We start from the raw sequence: 19,197 nt of genomic DNA on the forward strand, positions 1-19,197 counted from the left end.
GAGATGTAATTTGAAAAATTTGCAGTATCATCCTGCTTTATGTTTATTAATTTATCCAAATTTTTATGTTGCCTAAATGACACCTTTAAGTTATTTTTTAGACGTCTATAAGTAAAACTTTTTTGCAAAACCTTGCACTTTAAAATTTTAATTTTATTACACTATCAAGAGGCGCGGTTGCACCGCGCGCTAAAATGTTACGCAGCGACCAACCTTTTTTACGCAATCTTATCAGATGACATCAAGATTGCAATGTTATTATGGAAATAAAGAAACGATTCATCTAATTACAGTTCTCATAACTAAGAATTTTAATTATAAGCATGCGTGATGGATTTTTTTAGTTGAGTTAATTCGATCTCAAAACACTAAACGCAATTTCATTTATACGTTACATAAAAAAAGAAGTTAAGTATCAAATAAAAAATTCAAGTTACATAGGTAATATTAATTATATAATGTATTCATTCTTACACACATACGCACACGCGCGCGCACACACACATTCCGTTTAACTTTCATGGTTTATGCAGAATTTTCCATTCAGACTGTTTGTAATATTTTGATTAAAGAACTGTTATTTCGTAGTATATTGTGTCGACGATACACACAATTTTAAAAAGCATTCACATCAAAACAAAAGAGTTAAAAGATTATATAATAAAATATGATATTTATAAGAATGTAACTATTAATAACACGATGTTCAAGTGAGTATGTATCAATATCTTCTTTTTTTTGTTAATTAATCAACAGTTCTCCACTTGCAAAGTCCTCTTTGGACTTTATCTGCGATCGTGACGCAGGTATTTTAGTCTTCATGGAGCGCAATCTGAAAGTAATCGTTCTCTGCATAGCGGACGCTTGAAACTCTCGAAACGCTCGGACATTCTCCTTTAGAAATCAGTGTGTAATCGACTTATCGCGTGCGCAGCAGCGATATTCTGTGCTGTGTTACCAGTATTTGTAGGACAAATCCACCTGTGAATAACCGGTTAAAAAACAACCGGTCAAGGTAGGTTAACGTGATCTAATTCTTTCTCAAACTCAAAAAAAAATATTATTTCATCTTCCGTGGATGATTAAATGTGCCAACTATGGAAAGTGTATTGTTTAAAATCCTAAATAAAAGAAAGAGTATAATGTCAATACATATTATATCGTTGAAATTATCTGTGAATAAGAAATTTTCATAAATTATCACGTTTAAATTCAAATAATAGTAATTAAAAATTGTATCGTGTTTTTGAGTTTAAGAAAATATGATTATAAAAAAGGAAAAAAGTATATAAATACAAAATACGGCCAATAAAATAAAATAAATTTGATTATATATATATATATACGTTCCTTTCATTGTCAAAAATATAGGAAAAAATTATCAGCAAAAATGACAAAAAATACAAGGCGAAATAAATGATAAAAAGATATAAGTTATAAAATTGACAGCATAAAAACTTGTGTATACACGCGCGCGCACACGCATGCACTATCCTTATTGCCTATATTAATGTTACATGTGTGTGTGTGCGCGTGTGTGTGCGTGTGTGGTGTTATATGGTAAAAGGAATTATAGGTAAAAGGAGTACTTTTAGAAATTTATTCCCTAATATACCTGGCCTATTCTAATTATTGAAAAATATTATTTACGATTATTACGATAAAGATGCACAAATCTACAGTTTTTGATTATTTGAATTATATAATCTATCATCATGTCGCTTTATTATCATAAACAATATTTTTCCAACTAACACAGACAGATTAGTGAGTAACTATCTAAGATAGATTATATCCGCTGATATAATTCAAAACAACGATTTATTGAGTTTCAAAATCGATCATACTTTTAATCATTCATGAGTAAATATCCGCGTTTAACACGTAGAATTTCTTTTTCCTCTCCGTATGATTTTATATTTGTATATTATATTTTTATTGAGCGCGGATTTCTCAGAAAAAACGATAAACGAGGACAAATTTGTAGGCCGATCAGAGAGCAACGATGTCACTACCAATTCGATACGTCAGTATAGAAGATGAATGCAAACGGAATCCGGAACTCAAGATGTCGGATCTGCAAATGTTGAAGGATTGGATGGACAAGCAGCCTCATCTCCCGCAAATAGAAATGTTGTATTTCGTTATGTTTCTCCACAGTAATTATTATCGCATAGAGCCGACGAAGAAAACAATAGACAATTTCTTTACCATAAGAACACATTTGCCGGAAATATTCTCCAACAGAGATCCAATCGCGTGGAAAGACTTACGACAGGCCTTTTCTATCATGTAAGTTATCCTTAATAAGCCAAATAATAAAAATAAATAAGTATCGTTCAAAATCAAGTATCAAAATATAAGAAAAAAATTTTTTTCGATAATAGAGCAGCTGTGCCATTAGAGGAGAAAACCAAGGAAAAATATATCATGACGTTAGTCAAATTTCTTGATACAAATCCGAGTAAATTTAACTACTTAGAGTGCGCTAAATATTTATTTATGACATGCGAAGTGCAAAATGTGGTACATGGCACCAGCGCAGGACAGATTGTTATTCTTGATGCAGCCGGATTTTCTTTTAGCCACCTCGCTAGTTTTAACTTGGTGATATTGAAAAAAATTTTATTCTATATACAAGAAGCTGCTCCAGTTCGATTAAAGGCTATACACATATTGAACACTATGCCTGTAGTAGATGCACTAGTGAATCTGGTAAAACCCTTTATGAAGAAGGAATTGATGAATATTGTAAGCTAACAATATTATTATACACACACATAAAAATTTCTCTTTTTTTTTCAGAAAAAGAAATATAAAAATGATACGTAAATACATATTTATTATTTCAGCTACATTTTCATTCAAGCATGGAAACCGTAAAAAAATTTTTGCCTATAGAAGGTTTACCAAACGAATACGGTGGGAAAGCAGGATCTACGGAAGAAATAACTGCTAAACACATCAAATTGTTGGAGGAATTTCGCGATTGGTTTCAATATGACGAAGCTGTGGGACGAGTGAACGAATCATTGCGAGTTGGCAAATGTGAAAATGCGGAAAATTTATTTGGTGTAGAAGGTAGCTTTAAAAAATTGGAACTAGATTAATCGGTCAAATTTAAGAAGATTCTTTAATCTTTTCACATGATATAAGTACTTGATTAAGTTTTAAGAATAAGTTTATGATTATGTAGACATTCGTAAAAATTTTTAAACATTTTAGGAATCTAATAATCAAACTTATGAAAGCACAACGTATTATTAACATTACGAGAGGTTCAAATTTGTACTCGTTAATTGCGCTTGTCTCTTATTTGCCCGATATTTTGTTTAATTTTTAATTATCGAGAGTCCTCGTGATATACTATTTTATAAGATAAACTGTAAAACATGCGTCAATCTCAATTTTTTTTTATTTTATTGAATTCACTTTCGAGAAGTTAATAGTAAAATTTGTGAAAGATCAATGTATTACATTAAGCTTTCATATATTGTACACAAATTAAGAAAAAGGAAACGTTAAAGAGAGAACATAAAACATTAACATTAAGAAAGATTAAAACTTGCGCCTCATTAATCTCTTTTATCATTTCACCAATATTTTTTTTAATTTTCAACTTTTTTAAACATACAGTTTTCATTAAATAACTTAATAAAATATCAATTAGTCTTATGGTAAGAAAAGATTTAAAATAATTTAATCGCAAACAAAATATATAAAGAATTTTTATAAATTATATTTGTGAAGGAATAGGGTTTAAAGAACATTTTAGAAGTAGAGAAAGTTTTACCATATTATTCTTATGTAAGAATATAATAATGTTCTTGAATTTTCTTTAAATATAATGTCACTCTAGAAAACGTGACATCATTTATTCTCCCCCCCCCCTCACCCTCTCTCTCTTTCTCTCTCTCGCTCTCTCTCTCTCTCTCTTTCTTCATTCTTTCTTTTTCCTTACCAAATACTATAAAACGTATTTTTCACAATTTTTAACATACGTAGGGCAAATGAGAGTCAAAACGCGCGGAAATTATTGCTCAAAATAAGTATTTTTAATGTGAATTATATATACTTTATTTCCATTCTCAGCGTTCGTTTTGGCTACTTTTCTAGTCTTTATTAGCAATATATATTTATATAATAAATTTCATAATCCTTCGGATCATGGCACGTTGAGTAAGAAAACTTTTAAAATTAAAAAATTTTTTTTTTGGAAATTATAACTCCGATCATATATCAAAAAGAACATTGACATTATAACGCCCGTTTAAGTAATCAGAAACAATATTGTGAGACAGGGGAACTTGGGACATAACGGGCATAGTTATTTTAAACTAGTTTTAAACATATTAAAAGTAAATAAATCACATTGACATTTTACTAAAATATTCCTTGAAACATCTATTTTAAGAAAAAAACAAGTTTTATTACAAAAGACTAGATTAAAGAGACAAAATTATTGTTTTATTGAAAACGTGCATTAATTCCGCTATTCCTCGTCATGCGGTTATAATGCAATACTTCATAAAACTTGCTTATTTTTCAAAAATTACGTTAAACATTTTTTAAAAATAACTGAGAACACCTAATATAAGTAGGAATATATTATTAGACTTCCAATTAATAATATATATATTTTATTAATAATTTTTTTAAAACATACATATATTACTGTTATTAAAAAATAAATAAAAATTAAAATTTTGTAATATCTATAATTATATATTATATAAAATTACTTGTTATTGATGCTTCTTGGTTATAAATCCCGCACCGAATAAAAAGTTATAAAATTAAAGAAAAAAACTTATTTAAAAAGAAAAACTCGACTTTTTCGTCATTTTTTAGCAAAAAGAAAAGATGTTATTAATATTTTTTATAACTTAACGAGATATAACAGTTATTTTAAATTATCCAAAAATCTAAGCCAATTCAATTATAAGTTTTTGAATTCTGATGTCAAAGGAGTTGAAAAAAATGCGTTTAAAGGTTCAAGTATTATTGCTATAGCCGTAGCTAGGACGAATTTTGTGAGGGAGCTTGGAGAAAAGTAGAGGTGCTTACAATTTAATCAAAATAACATTATTTAATATCAATTTAAAGCCTATTTAAAAAATCAAAAAATTAAATATATTAATATAAAAATTACAAAAACAAAATAATAATGTATTATATGTATGTATAAACAAAAAAAAAATGTCTTCTATTGCATTTATGCATACAAATACAATAATAAACTCCTAACAATTTAAAAAGCAAAAGATTGTATAAAGGTACATTAGTCGTTTCTTATTCCGATTAGAGAATGCATGGCACCCCCTGGTTACGGCCCTGATTATTGCATAATTTTATCTTTTCTTCATTGCTTTAGTCCGCAATACGATCTTCTTTGCGACTTCGGCGCTCTTGATCTTTGCTACATGTTCGCATAATCAACAAAAATTTTGTATTATTGACCTATAATTATGCCTATTGTCTTCACAACTTTTAAACAGTCACATAATCGTCACAGTTTTCAAAATATAATAATGACAAGTTCCCAACAAACTTATCGACAATATACTTATGACAGAGATCGACTGCAATAATTATTCCACATCTGCTCGACAATAAAACTCAGCATATTCATGGTGAATTGACTAAAACATTTTCGTCGTAATTATATTGTAATTCAATTATTTTGAATCATACCCTAAGGTACACAATTTGTACGCATAAAACTAAAAAGTTACGTAATTAAATTACTGAAAAGAATACAATGGCTTGTTATATGTATGTACACATATATGTCCACGTACGTCATTATTCCTTAATTAAAACTTTCTTTAGTTGTCAGCCACAAAGGAGCGTGGAAACCTTATAAATATCAAGAGACGCGGTCACGATTTGCGCCAAGTAATACGCAAAGCGAGGAGTGTGTGAAACGATAGCATAAAAAGTTCATAAAGATTACTCATCCTTACACATCACATCATAACACATATTATTTTACAGGCTACTCTAATTAGAATTGCAAATTTGATTTACAACACAAATCGAACTGCAGTAGAAATCTAACTCTAGCAGTTTTCCTTATGTTACTGGATTGTTCGGTAGTATACTGCCTGCAATAACTTTAAAAACATTACATTAGTGTAAAAAAAAGTGTTGTAAAAGAAAGAAAATATTTCTTAATAATAAAAACCAAGCTAATTTCTGATTCGTTAATAATTATATATTAGTCACATTCAATTCAGGTACGTTAATGCACCAAGTATATAATAATTATAATTATCATCATATTTATATCAGTGATAAAAAAAATATTATTTCAGAATATACAAATTATAATAAACATATAAAATATTTGTATTGTATGTAGATTTAAAATATATGTATTGTATATAATAAATAGGAAGATATGTATGGCAATTTATTTATATGCATAAAAATGTAAATGTTTGTTTGTTCAAAATCTTAAATCTCCGAGAGTTCTTCAACGAATGCTTTGAAATTTTGACACAACGTTGCATTTGAATAAGCGCGTGTTTTTATATAAAAATTGTATATCCACAAAAATTGTATACCGCGCTTTCTCTTGTTTTACTTTTCCATTTAACTAGACTAAGTCACAACAACGCGTGGCGAAGCACAGCTAGTAAAAAATACAATGCTTTTAAAATAAAATAAAATAGATTTAATTATTTCTTTAATAATTCCGATGTTCATAAAAAATGATTTATTTGTTAAGGCATTTTTTATACTGTTTTAAATACTTCTTTTAATAATAAATAATATATTATAATTACAATACTATAATTTTTCCCAAATTTCTATTTAACTCTTGAATAATAATTAAAAGAATATGATTAAAATCGATTAGATCTAAAAATTGATTAAAAATAAATTACGTACAATATATTAATAACTTGCTTCGCATAATTAATTTTTGATTAAATATTGTTTAAAAAGTAGTTTTTTATCAAAATTATCTATTTAAAATGTTTCTTATGTTGGGACCAATAATTAATCAGTTTTGCGGAACATTCTCTTTCAATTATTTTACAATAAATTTAAAATAGAAAAAACTTATATATAATCAATTTTTTTGTAGATACTTTTTTCTACGCAATATCTCATATAATCAAATAAATTTTTGTTGTAATTTAAACTGCGTTTCAATGTCAATGATAAGAAGAATCACATTAGAGGAGGAAATAAAAAAAAATCCTCAATTGAAGCTATCCGATATACAATCACTGAGAGAATGGTGCGAGAAACAACCCCACTTACCAAAAATTGAGGATAGCTTTCTCGCTTTGTTTCTTCACAGCAATTATTATAACATAGAACCAACTAAAAATACAATTGAGAATTATTACACGACAAGGACACATTTACCAGAATTTTTTTGCAATCGGGATCCACTTGAAGAAAAAAGGCTACAAGTCTTCAAAGTCACGTAAGCAATTTTTTAATATTAATGATTAATGTAGTAATAGTATAACATTGTGTGTGTGTGTGTGTGTGTGTGTGTGTGTGTGTGTGTGTAACTTGTTACGTATGCATTTATACGTATCAATATAACTTATTCATATATTTAAAATTGCTTATTTGTAATATTTAAAATGCTAAATCTGATACACATTTTGAGATCCGTGCAGAAAATAAAACAAATTACACAAAATATATAGATACACTAATTATACTAAATTTAAATGTAAATTTTTAACGGTAATGAAGAATATTTTTATTAATATTTTTCATTCCTTCTGATATATTAATAAATTGAGATAAATCAATTTGATTTTAAAAGGGCTTATTCCCCTCTAAGTGGAGTAACGAAAGAAGGTTACGCGATGATGTATGCAACATTTGTGGATGGTGATCCTTCTCACTTTAACTTGAATGCAGTGGTCAAATATTTCTTCATGTTATGCGACATTCTTTTTCTAACGAATGGTACAAACAATGGTTTTGTCTTTATTGGCAATGCTGATAAACTATCTTTTGGTCATGTCGCGCGAATAAGTCCATTGGCAGCCAAGAAAGCTTTATACTATGTTCAAGAGGCAATGCCAGTGCGTCTAAAAGAAATCCATGTCATAAACGTACCACCTGCCGTGGAATTGCTCATGAATATTGTCAAACCTTTTATGAAGAAAGAGATGATAGACATGGTAAATATAACTGATTAATTTTATTGAAAATAAGTTTACCTAACGACGTTAATTATTTACATGAATATCCGCATTTTTAAGAAATGCATTTATTAACAACTTTACAACGGTGTCAGGCACGGTTAGGCACAACGTAGCAATCACATATTTTTTTAACGTCATAAACAATTATTTTTAAACAATAACAAACAATTCTGAACAATAAATGAAATTTATTAAATTGATAATGTGAATGACACAAGTAAAGATAAACGACATTTTTTATTTTAAATGTTACTTTAACCAAGATGGTTTTCGTAATAAATACTTTACAATGTTTTAAGATGCTTGTTAGCAAAGTATTATTAATTAAATTGCTTGTCAATTTAATTTATTATACTATATATTTCAGCTTTATATTATAACTATATTTCAAAACGCTTGTTTAATCGACATGCAGTTTGCATGAACTTTGGAAATTGTAAACATTCATACAATGTTATTAAGTGTAAAGACCAATGTACCTTGATTAAAAAATTTTTTTCTTTACCTAATTGTGTTACTCAAACATTTTTAATTTTATTTTTATAGATTAAAATAAGCTTAAAATTATGCAAAATATAATTTTTGATCGTTATCGATAAACGCAGAAATATATGTCTCCATATATAACTTTATAATTTTAATTTTAAAAATTAAACTGACTTTAATACTGTATCTTATTTAGTATACAAATAAGTTTTTCTAATCTTATTTATCTCTTCTAGATACATTTTCATTCATCGTTGGAAAGCCTTTCCAAGTACATTCCGATAGACGCACTGCCGAACGAGATGAATGGAAAAGGAGGTTCAATACAGGAATTAGCCGAAATTCAAGTGAAGCGACTCGAAGACTATCGTGAATGGTTCCTGCAAGACGAAGCAACCGGACGTGTTAACGAAGCGTTGAGAATTGGCAAGAGCAAGTCAGCGAATGATTTGTTCGGTGTAGAGGGTAACTTTAGAAAACTCGACATAGATTAATGAAACTGTAGGTATAATCTTATAAGATTTACAACTATAACGATTTATATGTATGAATACGGTTATAACTAATTATTACATTTTTATATGGGATTTCTTTTTGTAGTAAGTATTATTTTGTACTTCATACTTTATAATATTTTACGTAATGGAGGCATAGTGTAATCCTAAACTATCCGGAATAATCCTTTGGGAAGCATTGAAGACCCCAATGATTTTTTTGTTTTGAATAAGTCAGTAGACGGAAAAGACCGACTTACTTTTTCTTAAAAAAGGAAAAATTGTCGATAGTGAGGACGTATTGGCCAAATAAGGTCGTTGTGTTTCTTTAATTATGTATTATACAGTAATGAGCGAAAGTCGAGCTGATGACATCAACGCTCCCTCCTCCTTTGTAGTCGGATGGACTTGTGTCTTTCTAAAGTGGCCCATCGTGTATTTTTAACCTTTTTAACCTCTGTTAGTCTATTTTTAGATTTTATTTCAAATATTTCAATATAATCTAAGTTATTTTCTTTTTTAATAGTTATTCTAATACAAATTAAGAAAAATGTTTCAAATTTTTAAAAATTTTAAACCAAGTTTCTCTTTGAAAAATTTAGGGTGTTTAATATTTTATCGTTCTTCGAATCAATAAAAAATATTAAAAACGAACAAGTTTTTAAGTAAGAAATATCAAAAAATGTACGGTTTAAACGGCAATGAAATAAATGCATATTCAAAATACTTGTAATAATTATTACACTTTGCATTTAACTCTTATTTGCCCTCTGTATGTCAATAATTGTGTGAAATTGCTGATAGTCTGTTAAAGAATAAAAATTATTTTGCTTTTTATCATATTTTTGTTATTTAACAATTGTTTACTGTTTATAAGTTATATCAACATTTGTACATTATAATTACAAAAATAGATTTATATTATAATTTAATTATTTTGATATTATTACATATATACATATATATACACATATACATACATATACATATATATATATATATATATATATATATATATATATATATATATATATATACATATATACAGTAGAACCTCGTTTATCCGAGCTTCGATTAACCGACACTCCGCGTAATCCGAGGCACTGAATTCATCCGAGCACTCCGTATTATCCAAGGCGGTAGCTCGAATAATACGGAAAAACTTGGATAATACGAAGCGAAGCCATGTAGGCGCGCGATTGTTGTTGCTATTTTGTTTTAACATGCATAAACTTGCACAAGCTTGTGTGTCATAAACCAAATGCAGCAGTTCCAATCCTAGAGTCGTGATGGCTCAGAAACGATGGTCACTACTGCAAGTGACCTCTTATTAATAAAAAGATGGAGAGATATTGCAGCTAAAAAACGCATGAGCAAATTAAAACAGTCTCGTATTACTGACTTTGTTAAGTCAATGACGCATAAGAATAATGTGCATTCGTTATAATTCTTATATTTTTATACATGTATCTGATCATATTACATTTTTTCGAATTCATACATACATAAAAATAAAAAGTCTTTTAATTATATCTGTGTTCCGTATTATCCGAGATTTCGATTATCCGATGTACGCTTTCCCCACATTACCTCGGATAAACGAGGTTCTATTGTATATATATATATATATATATATATATATATATATATATATATATATATATACACACACACACATATACACACACACAGGGGTTAGACAAAATAATACTTATTCCGACTCCGAAAAATAGGCGTAATTCAAGAAAGTGTAGTTTTGTCAAAAATAATCGTAAAAAATTTTTTTAAAAAGTAGCTGTTATTAGAGAAGAAAACCGAGGAAAAATATATCAGGATGTTAGTCAAATTCCTTGATACAAATCTGAGTAAATTTAACTACTTAGAGTGCGTTAAATATTCATTTATGACGTGCGAGGTACAAAATGTGGTACATGTCACCAGCGCAGGACAGATTGTTATTCTTGATGCAACCGGATTTTCTTTTAGCCACCTCGCTAGTATTAACTTGGTAATATTGAAAAAAATTTTATTCTATATACAAGAAGCTGCTCCAGTTCGATTAAAGACTATACACATATTGAACACTATGCCTGTAGTAGATGCACTAGTGAATCTGGTAAAACCCTTTATGAAGAAGGAATTGATGAATATTGTAAGTGTTAACGATATTATTATACACACACATAAAAATTTCTCTTTTTTTTTCAGAAAAAAAAAAATATAAAAATGATACGTAAATACATATTTATTATTTCAGCTACATTTTCATTCAAGCATGGAAACCGTAAAAAAATTTTTGCCTATAGAAGGTTTGCCAAACAAATACGGTGGGAAAGCAGGATCTACGGAAGAAATAACTGCTAAACACATCAAATTGTTGGAGGAATTTCGCGATTGGTTTCAATATGACGAAGTTATAGAACGAGTGAACAAACCTTTGCGAGTTATCAAATGTAAAAATGCGGAAAATTTATTTGGTGTAGAGGGTAACTTTAAAAAATTGGAGCTAGTTTAATCAGTCGAATTTAAGGAGATTCTTTAATCTTTTCACATGATATAAGTACTTGATTAAATTTTAAGAATAAGTTTATGATTATGTAGACATTCGTAAGAATTCTTAAACTTTTTAGGAATCTAATAATCAAACATAAAAAAGCACAACGTATTATTAACATTACTAGAAGTTATAATTTGCTCCTCGTTAATTGTGCCTTTCTCTTATTTGCCCAATCCTTTGTTTAATTTTTAATTATAGACAATCTTCGTGATATACTATTTTATAAGATAAACAGACTGAAAAACATGCGTCAATCTCAATTTTTTTAATATAATTGAATTGACTTTCAAAGGGTTAATAGTTAAATTTGTGAAAGCTCAATGTATTACACTGAGCTTTCATATATTGTACATAAATTAACAACAAACGAAGCGTTAAAAAAAAGAACATAAAACATTAACATTAAGAAAAATTAAAACTTGCGCCTCATTAATCTGTTGTATCAGTTCACCGATATTTTTTTTAATTTTAAACTATTTTAACCGTACAGTTTTTATTAAATAACTTAAAAAAATATCAATGAGTCTTATGATAAGAAAAGTTTTAAAATAATTTAATCGCAAACAAAATATAAAGAATTTTTATAAATTATATTTGTAAAGGAATAGGGTTTAAAGAACATTTTAGAAGTGGAGAAATAAAGTTTTACCATATTACTTTAATATAAGAATATAATAATATTCTTGAATTTTCTTTAAATACAATGTCACCCTAGAAATTCTCTCCCTCTTTCACTTTCTCTTTTTTTCTCTTCATTCCTACCTCTTCCTTACCAAATACTATAAAGCGTATTTTTCACAATTTTTAACATACATAGGGCAAATGAAAATCAAAACGCGCGGAAGATACTGCTCAAAATAAGTATTTTTAATGTGCATTATATATACTTTATTTCTCTTCTCATTGTTTGTTTCGGCTACTTTTTTAGTTTTTATTAGTAATATATATTTATATAATAAATTTCCTAATCCTTCGGATCATGGCACGTTGAGTGAAACAACTTTTAAAATTTAGAAACTTTTTTTTTGGAAACTCCGATCATATATCAAATAAAACATTAATATTATAACGCCCGTTCAAGTAATCAGAAACTATAATGTGAGATAGGGGAACCTGGGGCATAACGGGCATAGTTATTTTAAACTAGTTTATATATTAAAAATAAACAAATCACATTGACTTTTTACTAAAATATTCCTTGAAACATCTATGTTAAAAAAAAAACAAGTTTTATTGCAAAAGACTAGATTAAAAGAACAAAATTATTACTTTATTGAAAACGTGCATTAATTCCATTATGCCCCGTTATGAGGTTATAATGGGGCACTTCATAAAACTTGCTTATTTTTCAAAAATAACGTTAAACATTTCTTAAAAGTAACTTAGAACACCTAATATAAGTAAAAATAAATTATTGGACTTCCAATTAATAATATATATTATCTATATTTTACTAATAATTTTTCTAATACATTATATTACTGTTATTAAAAAATAAATTAAAATTAAAATTTTGTAACATCTGTAATTACATATTATATAAAATTATTTGTTATTGATGCCTCTTGGGTATAAATCTTGCACCGAATAAAAAATTATAAAATTAAAGAAAAAAACTTATTTAAAAAGAAAGATTCGACTTTTTCGTTATTTTTTAGCAAAAAGAAAATGTATTATTAATATTTTATTGGTTTTTTATAACTTTACAAGATATAACAGTTATTTTAAATTAAAACAACATAAGCCAATTTAATTATAAGTTTTTAAGTTCTGATGTCAAAAAAGTTGAGAAAAATGCATTTAAAGTTTCGAGTATTATTGCCAGAGTCGTAGCTAGAACGAATTTTGTGAAGGAGCTTGGAGAAAAGTAGAGGTGCTTACAATTTAATCGAAATAACATTTATGAATATCAATTTAAAGACTTTTTAAAAAATTAAAAAATTAAATATATTAATATAAAAATTACAAAAACAAAATAATAATGTATTATATCTATGTATAAACAAAGAAAATGTCTTTTATTGCATTTATGCATACAAATACAATAATAAACTCCTAACAATTTAAAAAGCAAAAGATTGTATAAAGGTACATTAGTCGTTTTTTATTCTGTTTAGAGAATGCCTGGCATCCCCTTGGCTACGGCCCTGGTTATTGCATAATTTTATCTTTTCTTCATTGCTTTAGTCCGCAATACGATCTTCTTTAGCGGCTTCGGCGCTCTTGATCTTCGCTATATGTTCGCATAATCAGCAAAAATTTTGTATTGTTGACCTATAATTATGCCTATTGTCTTCACAACTTTTAGACAGTCACATAATTGTCACAGTTTTCAAAATATAATAATGACAAGTTCCCAACAAACTTATCGACAATATACTTATGACACAGATCGACTGCAATAATTATTCCACATCTGCTCGACAATAAAACTCAGCATATTCATAGTGAATTGACTAAAACATTTTCGTCGCATTTATATTGTAATTCAATTATTTTGAATCATACCCTAAGGTACACAATTTGTACGCATAAAACTAAAAAGTTACGTAATTAAATTACTGAAAAGAATACAATGGCTTGTTATATGTATGTACACATATATGTCCGTCATACGTACGTCATTATTCCTTAATTAAGAGTTTCTTTTTGTGAACCACAAAGGAGCGTAGAAACCTTATAAATATCAAAAGACGCGGTCACGACTCGCGTCAAGTGATTCGTAAAGCGAAGAGTGTGTGAAACGATAGCATAAAAAGTTCATAAAGATTACTCATCCTAACACATCACATCATAACACATATTTTTTTACTGGCTCCTCTAATTAGAATTTCAAATTTGATTTCCAATTCAAATTGAACTGCAGTAGAAATCTAATTCTAGCAGTTTTCCTTATGTTACTGGATTGTTCGGTAGTATACTGCCTGCAATAACTTTAAAAACATTACATTAGTGTAAAAAAAGTGTTGTAAAAGAAAAAAAATATTTCTTAATAATAAAAACCAAGCTAATTTCTGATTCGTTAATAATTATGTATTAATCACATTCAATTCAGGTACGTTAATGCACCAAGTATATAATAATTATAATTATCATCATATTTATATCAGTGATAAAAAAAATATTATTTCAGAATGTAAAAATTATAATAAACATATAAAATATTTGTATTGTATGTAGATTTAAAATATATATATTGTATATAATAAATAGGAAGATATGTATGGCAATCTATTTATATGCATAAAAATGTAAATGTTTGTTTGTTCAAAATCTTAAATCTCCGAGAGTTCTTCAACGAATGCTTTGAAATTTTTACACAACATTGCATTTGAATAAGCGCGTGTTTTTATATAAAAATTGTATATCCACAAAAATTGTATACCGCGCTTTCTCTTGTTTTACTTTTCCATTTAACTAGACTAAGTCACAACAACGCGTGGCGAAGCACAGCTAGTAAAAAATACAATGTTTTTAAAATAAAATAAAATAGATTTAATTATTTCTTTAATAATTCCGATGTTCATAAAAAATGATTTATTTGTTAAGGCATTTTTTTATACTGTTTTAAATACTTCTTTTAATAATAAATAATATATTATAATTACAATACTATAATTTTTCCCAAATTTCTATTTAACTCTTGAATAATAATTAAAAGAATATGATTAAAATCGATTAGATCTAAAAATTGATTAAAAATAAATTACGTACAATATATTAATAACTTGCTTCGCATAATTAATTTTTGATTAAATATTGTTTAAAAAGTAGTTTTTTATCAAAATTATCTATTTAAAAAGTTTCTTATTTTGGGACCAATAATTAATCAGTTTTGCGGAACATTCTCTTTCAATTATTTTACAATAAATTTAAAATAGAAAAAACTTATATATAATCAATTTTTTTGTAGATACTTTTTTCTACGCAATATCTCATATACTCAAATAAATTTTTGTTGTAATTTAAACTGCGTTTCAATGTCAATGATAAGAAGAATCACATTAGAGGAGGAAATAAAAAAAAATCCTCAATTGAAGCTATCCGATATACAATCACTGAGAGAATGGTGCGAGAAACAACCCCACTTACCAAAAATTGAGGATAGCTTTCTCGCTTTGTTTCTTCACAGCAATTATTATAACATAGAACCAACTAAAAATACAATTGAGAATTATTACACGACAAGGACACATTTACCAGAATTTTTTTGCAATCGGGATCCACTTGAAGAAAAAAGGCTACGACAAGTCTTCAAAGTCATGTAAGCAATTTTTTAATATTAATGATTAATGTAGTAATAGTATAACATTGTGTGTGTGTGTGTGTGTGTGTGTGTGTAACTTGTTACGTATGCATTTATACGTATCAATATAACTTATTCATATATTTAAAATTGCTTATTTGTAATATTTAAAATGCTAAATCTGATACACATTTTGAGATCCGTGCAGAAAATAAAACAAATTACACAAAATATACAGATACTTATATACTAACATTTAATTGTGAATTTTTAACAATAATATAAAATATTTTTACTAATACTTTTTACGTATACTGATATATTATTAAATTAAAATAAGATTAATTTAATTTAAAAAGGGCTTTTATCCCTTTGAGTGGAACAACGAAGGACGGTTACAAGATGATGTATGGAACATTTTTGAATGCTGATCCTTCTCACTATAACTTTGATGCTCTCACCAAATATTGTTTGATGCTGTACGATATTTTATTTCTATCAGAGGGTACAAACAATGGTTGTATCTATATCACCGATACTGATAAACTATCTTTTGGTCATGTCGCGCGAATAAGTCCATTGGCAGCCAAGAAAGCTTTATACTATGTTCAAGAGGCAATGCCAGTGCGTCTAAAAGAAATCCATGTCATAAACGTACCACCTGCCGTGGAATTGCTCATGAATATTGTCAAACCTTTTATGAAGAAAGAGATGATAGACATGGTAAATATAACTGATTAATTTTATTGAAAATAAGTTTACCTAACGACGTTAATTATTTACATGAATATCCGCATTTTTAAGAAATGCATTTATTAACAACTTTACAACGGTGTCAGGCACGGTTAGGCACAACGTAGCAATCACATATTTTTTTAATGTCATAAACAATTATTTTTAAACAATAACAAACAATTCTGAACAATAAATGAAATTTATTAAATTGATAATGTGAATGACACAAGTAAAGATAAACGACATTTTTTATTTTAAATGTTACTTTAGCCAAGATGCTTTTCGTAATAAATACTTTACAATGTTTTAAAATGCTTGTTAGCAAAGTATTATTAATTAAATTGCTTGTCAATTTAATTTATTATACTACATATTTCATCTTTATTGTATATTATAACTATATTTCAAAACGCTTGTTTAATCGACATGCAGTTTGCATGAACTTTGGAAATTGTAAACATTCATACAATGTTATTAAGTGTAAAGACCAATGTACCTTGATTAAAAAATTTTTTTCTTTACCTAATTGTGTTACTCAAACATTTTTAATTTTATTTTTATAAATTAAAATAAGCTTAAAATTATGCAAAATATAATTTTTGATCGTTATCGATAAACGCAGAAATATGTGTCTCCATATATAACTTTACAATTTTAATTTTAAAAATTAAACTGACTTTAATACTGTATTTTATTTAGTATACAAATAAGTTTTTCTAATCTTATTTAACTCTTCTAGATACATTTTCATTCATCGTTGGAAAGCCTTTCCAAGTACATTCCGATAGACGCACTGCCGAACGAGATGAATGGAAAAGGAGGTTCAATACAGGAATTAGCCGAAATTCAAGTGAAGCGACTCGAAGACTATCGTGAATGGTTCCTGCAAGACGAAGCAACCGGACGTGTTAACGAAGCGTTGAGAATTGGCAAGAGCAAGTCAGCGAATGATTTGTTCGGTGTAGAGGGTAACTTTAGAAAACTCGACATAGATTAATGAAACTGTAGGTATAATCTTATAAGATTTACAACTATAACGATTTATATGTATGAATACGGTTATAACTAATTATTACATTTTCATATGGGATTTTTTTTTTTGTAGTAAGTAGGGTAAAGTCGGTTCTTTACGCCGCGGGAGGATGTACGCCGCAGTAGTCAGAAAAAATAGAAGAAATAAAGATAGTTTGCTCACAACCACTATGTGCCTTTATGCTATATTAATATTGTATTGTAATTACAGTTCTTTATTGTTATTAACAAATTTTTTATTATAATATTAACAAAAATATCTTGTATCAAATTAATTTTTTCATATAGAAGTAGCGCGATCGTGTATTACCATCTACGTAAAATGATTACTGTAGAAAATATAAAAGGCATAATGATTATTTCATAATATGTAAATGTAGAGCGATAGTAAAGGATGAAATACAAGGAAGATACAAATGCATAGCTCTTGTATTCTTCATTTAATTTGATATCTTGTATATTCCACTTGTTTAGGATATACGGCCTTTTCAGCGAGCGGGATTTATGCCATAATACAGACGCTGCGTGATTGGAAAGCAGCACTTATCCTACGTTGAGTACTATGTTGAAACACAATGCGTAAATATCTACACTCTGTTGATGTCTGTGCATATTAATTTCTTCAATATTGCATTATTATTACTCTGTGTTAAGAATCGTCGCAAATTAATGTTAAATTAGGTTCACGCTATTATATGTTAGTATTTTTTTCTTTGCAATTAATTCCATTCGGCAAATCGTTCGCGCCTATTCAAAATGAAATAAGTCTTTCAAATTTAGCGTCGTTATTTCCGTTTCGTTCTCTGTATTCATATTGTGAATATCGAACCGTTCGAAATCAGTCTCGTTCGCATGAGTTTCTCACACCGATGTCATTAACATATTTACGGGTTTGTCGAAGCTCTATATTCGCACGCAGAAAATGCGTGAAGCGGTTTCCGACCGAACAATCTAGAACATCGTTGCCTCCTCTCGGATAGGAAAATTCGGGAGCAAGCCAAATTCCTGCCGATTTCCGGGCAGAAGCTTGAGAGGAGTCGTTCGAACGAGATCACGTCCGCGAGATAGTCAGCGAACGATTGCGCCGAACTTTAAGTGTCACGGGAGAACGGACTCGATAACGCGAACTCGCGTTGTGCATAAATTGTTGCACTGTTTATTGCGAATAAACCGTGTGAACAAACGCTGCTCTGACGTATCGCTGAGAGCGCCAAACATTTTGCATCGTCGCCGAGGATCGGAGATCGGAGATCTCTCGTTCCGCGTAGCGTTCGCGAGTGCGTTTTATCGACGTGAGCGGTGTTCACGCTCCAGACGTTGTCGCGTGTTCTGAACAATCAGTGACACATCTTTAATAAAGTGAGACTATTAATTGTTGTGCAAAGACTCAGTGAATTTATTTACGAACTCTCACTCTAGATTTGTTCGCGTCGCATGCTCCAAGAGCACTTGGATCACTTA

General features: G+C 28.5%; 4 protein-coding genes across 6 annotated transcripts; all 4 read left to right on the plus strand.

The window, feature by feature from the left end:
- Nucleotides 1-36: 36 nt before the first annotated feature.
- On the plus strand, nt 37-3,863 carry LOC105198322 (alpha-tocopherol transfer protein-like). The gene is made up of 4 exons (XM_011165010.3): nt 37-1,015; nt 1,988-2,292; nt 2,388-2,751; nt 2,853-3,863. The coding sequence occupies exons 2-4, from the start codon at nt 2,006-2,008 to the stop codon at nt 3,108-3,110; spliced, it is 909 nt and encodes a 302-aa protein (XP_011163312.2). The 5' UTR covers nt 37-1,015; nt 1,988-2,005; the 3' UTR covers nt 3,111-3,863.
- Nucleotides 3,864-4,974: 1,111 nt separating this feature from the next.
- On the plus strand, nt 4,975-18,159 carry LOC105206636 (alpha-tocopherol transfer protein-like). 2 transcript variants are annotated; one of them, XR_005574212.1, is made up of 5 exons: nt 4,975-6,239; nt 7,097-7,444; nt 7,799-8,162; nt 8,909-9,245; nt 17,781-18,159. XR_005574212.1 is itself a non-coding variant. In XM_039446306.1 (4 exons), exons 2-4 carry the CDS (start codon nt 7,164-7,166, stop codon nt 9,164-9,166), a joined length of 903 nt encoding a protein of 300 aa, XP_039302240.1. In that variant the 5' UTR covers nt 4,975-6,239; nt 7,097-7,163; the 3' UTR covers nt 9,167-9,902. The 2 variants fall into 2 exon arrangements, 1 of the variants encoding a protein (XP_039302240.1); XM_039446306.1 differs by lacking the exon at nt 17,781-18,159 and having other exon boundaries at nt 8,909-9,902.
- LOC105198744 (alpha-tocopherol transfer protein-like) lies at nt 10,189-12,097 on the plus strand. Its single transcript, XM_026136512.2, has 2 exons — nt 10,189-11,318; nt 11,424-12,097. Exons 1-2 carry the CDS (start codon nt 11,001-11,003, stop codon nt 11,679-11,681), a joined length of 576 nt encoding a protein of 191 aa, XP_025992297.2. The 5' UTR covers nt 10,189-11,000; the 3' UTR covers nt 11,682-12,097.
- LOC105205159 (alpha-tocopherol transfer protein-like) lies at nt 14,605-18,159 on the plus strand. 2 transcript variants are annotated; one of them, XM_039446305.1, is made up of 5 exons: nt 14,605-14,778; nt 15,637-15,987; nt 16,329-16,692; nt 17,444-17,708; nt 17,810-18,157. In XM_039446305.1, exons 2-4 carry the CDS (start codon nt 15,704-15,706, stop codon nt 17,699-17,701), a joined length of 906 nt encoding a protein of 301 aa, XP_039302239.1. In that variant the 5' UTR covers nt 14,605-14,778; nt 15,637-15,703; the 3' UTR covers nt 17,702-17,708; nt 17,810-18,157. The 2 variants fall into 2 exon arrangements, with proteins under 2 accessions (XP_039302239.1, XP_039302238.1); XM_039446304.1 differs by having other exon boundaries at nt 17,444-18,159.
- Nucleotides 18,160-19,197: the final 1,038 nt, after the last annotated feature.

Source organism: Solenopsis invicta, chromosome 2 (assembly GCF_016802725.1).
Source record: "Solenopsis invicta isolate M01_SB chromosome 2, UNIL_Sinv_3.0, whole genome shotgun sequence".
Lineage (NCBI taxonomy): Eukaryota > Metazoa > Arthropoda > Insecta > Hymenoptera > Formicidae > Solenopsis > Solenopsis invicta.

Bases quoted from the DNA above. Each gene is read 5' to 3' on its own strand.
- LOC105205159 (XM_039446304.1), top strand. From the start codon at position 15,704: ATGTCAATGATAAGAAGAATCACATTAGAGGAGGAAATAAAAAAAAAT. The intron at 15,988-16,328 runs GTAAGCAATTTT...TAATTTAAAAAG, and splicing joins CGACAAGTCTTCAAAGTCAT to GGCTTTTATCCCTTTGAGTG. The intron at 16,693-17,443 runs GTAAATATAACT...TAACTCTTCTAG, and splicing joins AGAAAGAGATGATAGACATG to ATACATTTTCATTCATCGTT.
- LOC105198322 (XM_011165010.3), top strand. From the start codon at position 2,006: ATGTCACTACCAATTCGATACGTCAGTATAGAAGATGAATGCAAACGG. The intron at 2,293-2,387 runs GTAAGTTATCCT...TTTCGATAATAG, and splicing joins CGACAGGCCTTTTCTATCAT to AGCAGCTGTGCCATTAGAGG. The intron at 2,752-2,852 runs GTAAGCTAACAA...TTATTATTTCAG, and splicing joins AGAAGGAATTGATGAATATT to CTACATTTTCATTCAAGCAT.
- LOC105198744 (XM_026136512.2), top strand. From the start codon at position 11,001: ATGTTAGTCAAATTCCTTGATACAAATCTGAGTAAATTTAACTACTTA. The intron at 11,319-11,423 runs GTAAGTGTTAAC...TTATTATTTCAG, and splicing joins AGAAGGAATTGATGAATATT to CTACATTTTCATTCAAGCAT.
- LOC105206636 (XM_039446306.1), top strand. From the start codon at position 7,164: ATGTCAATGATAAGAAGAATCACATTAGAGGAGGAAATAAAAAAAAAT. The intron at 7,445-7,798 runs GTAAGCAATTTT...TGATTTTAAAAG, and splicing joins CTACAAGTCTTCAAAGTCAC to GGCTTATTCCCCTCTAAGTG. The intron at 8,163-8,908 runs GTAAATATAACT...TATCTCTTCTAG, and splicing joins AGAAAGAGATGATAGACATG to ATACATTTTCATTCATCGTT.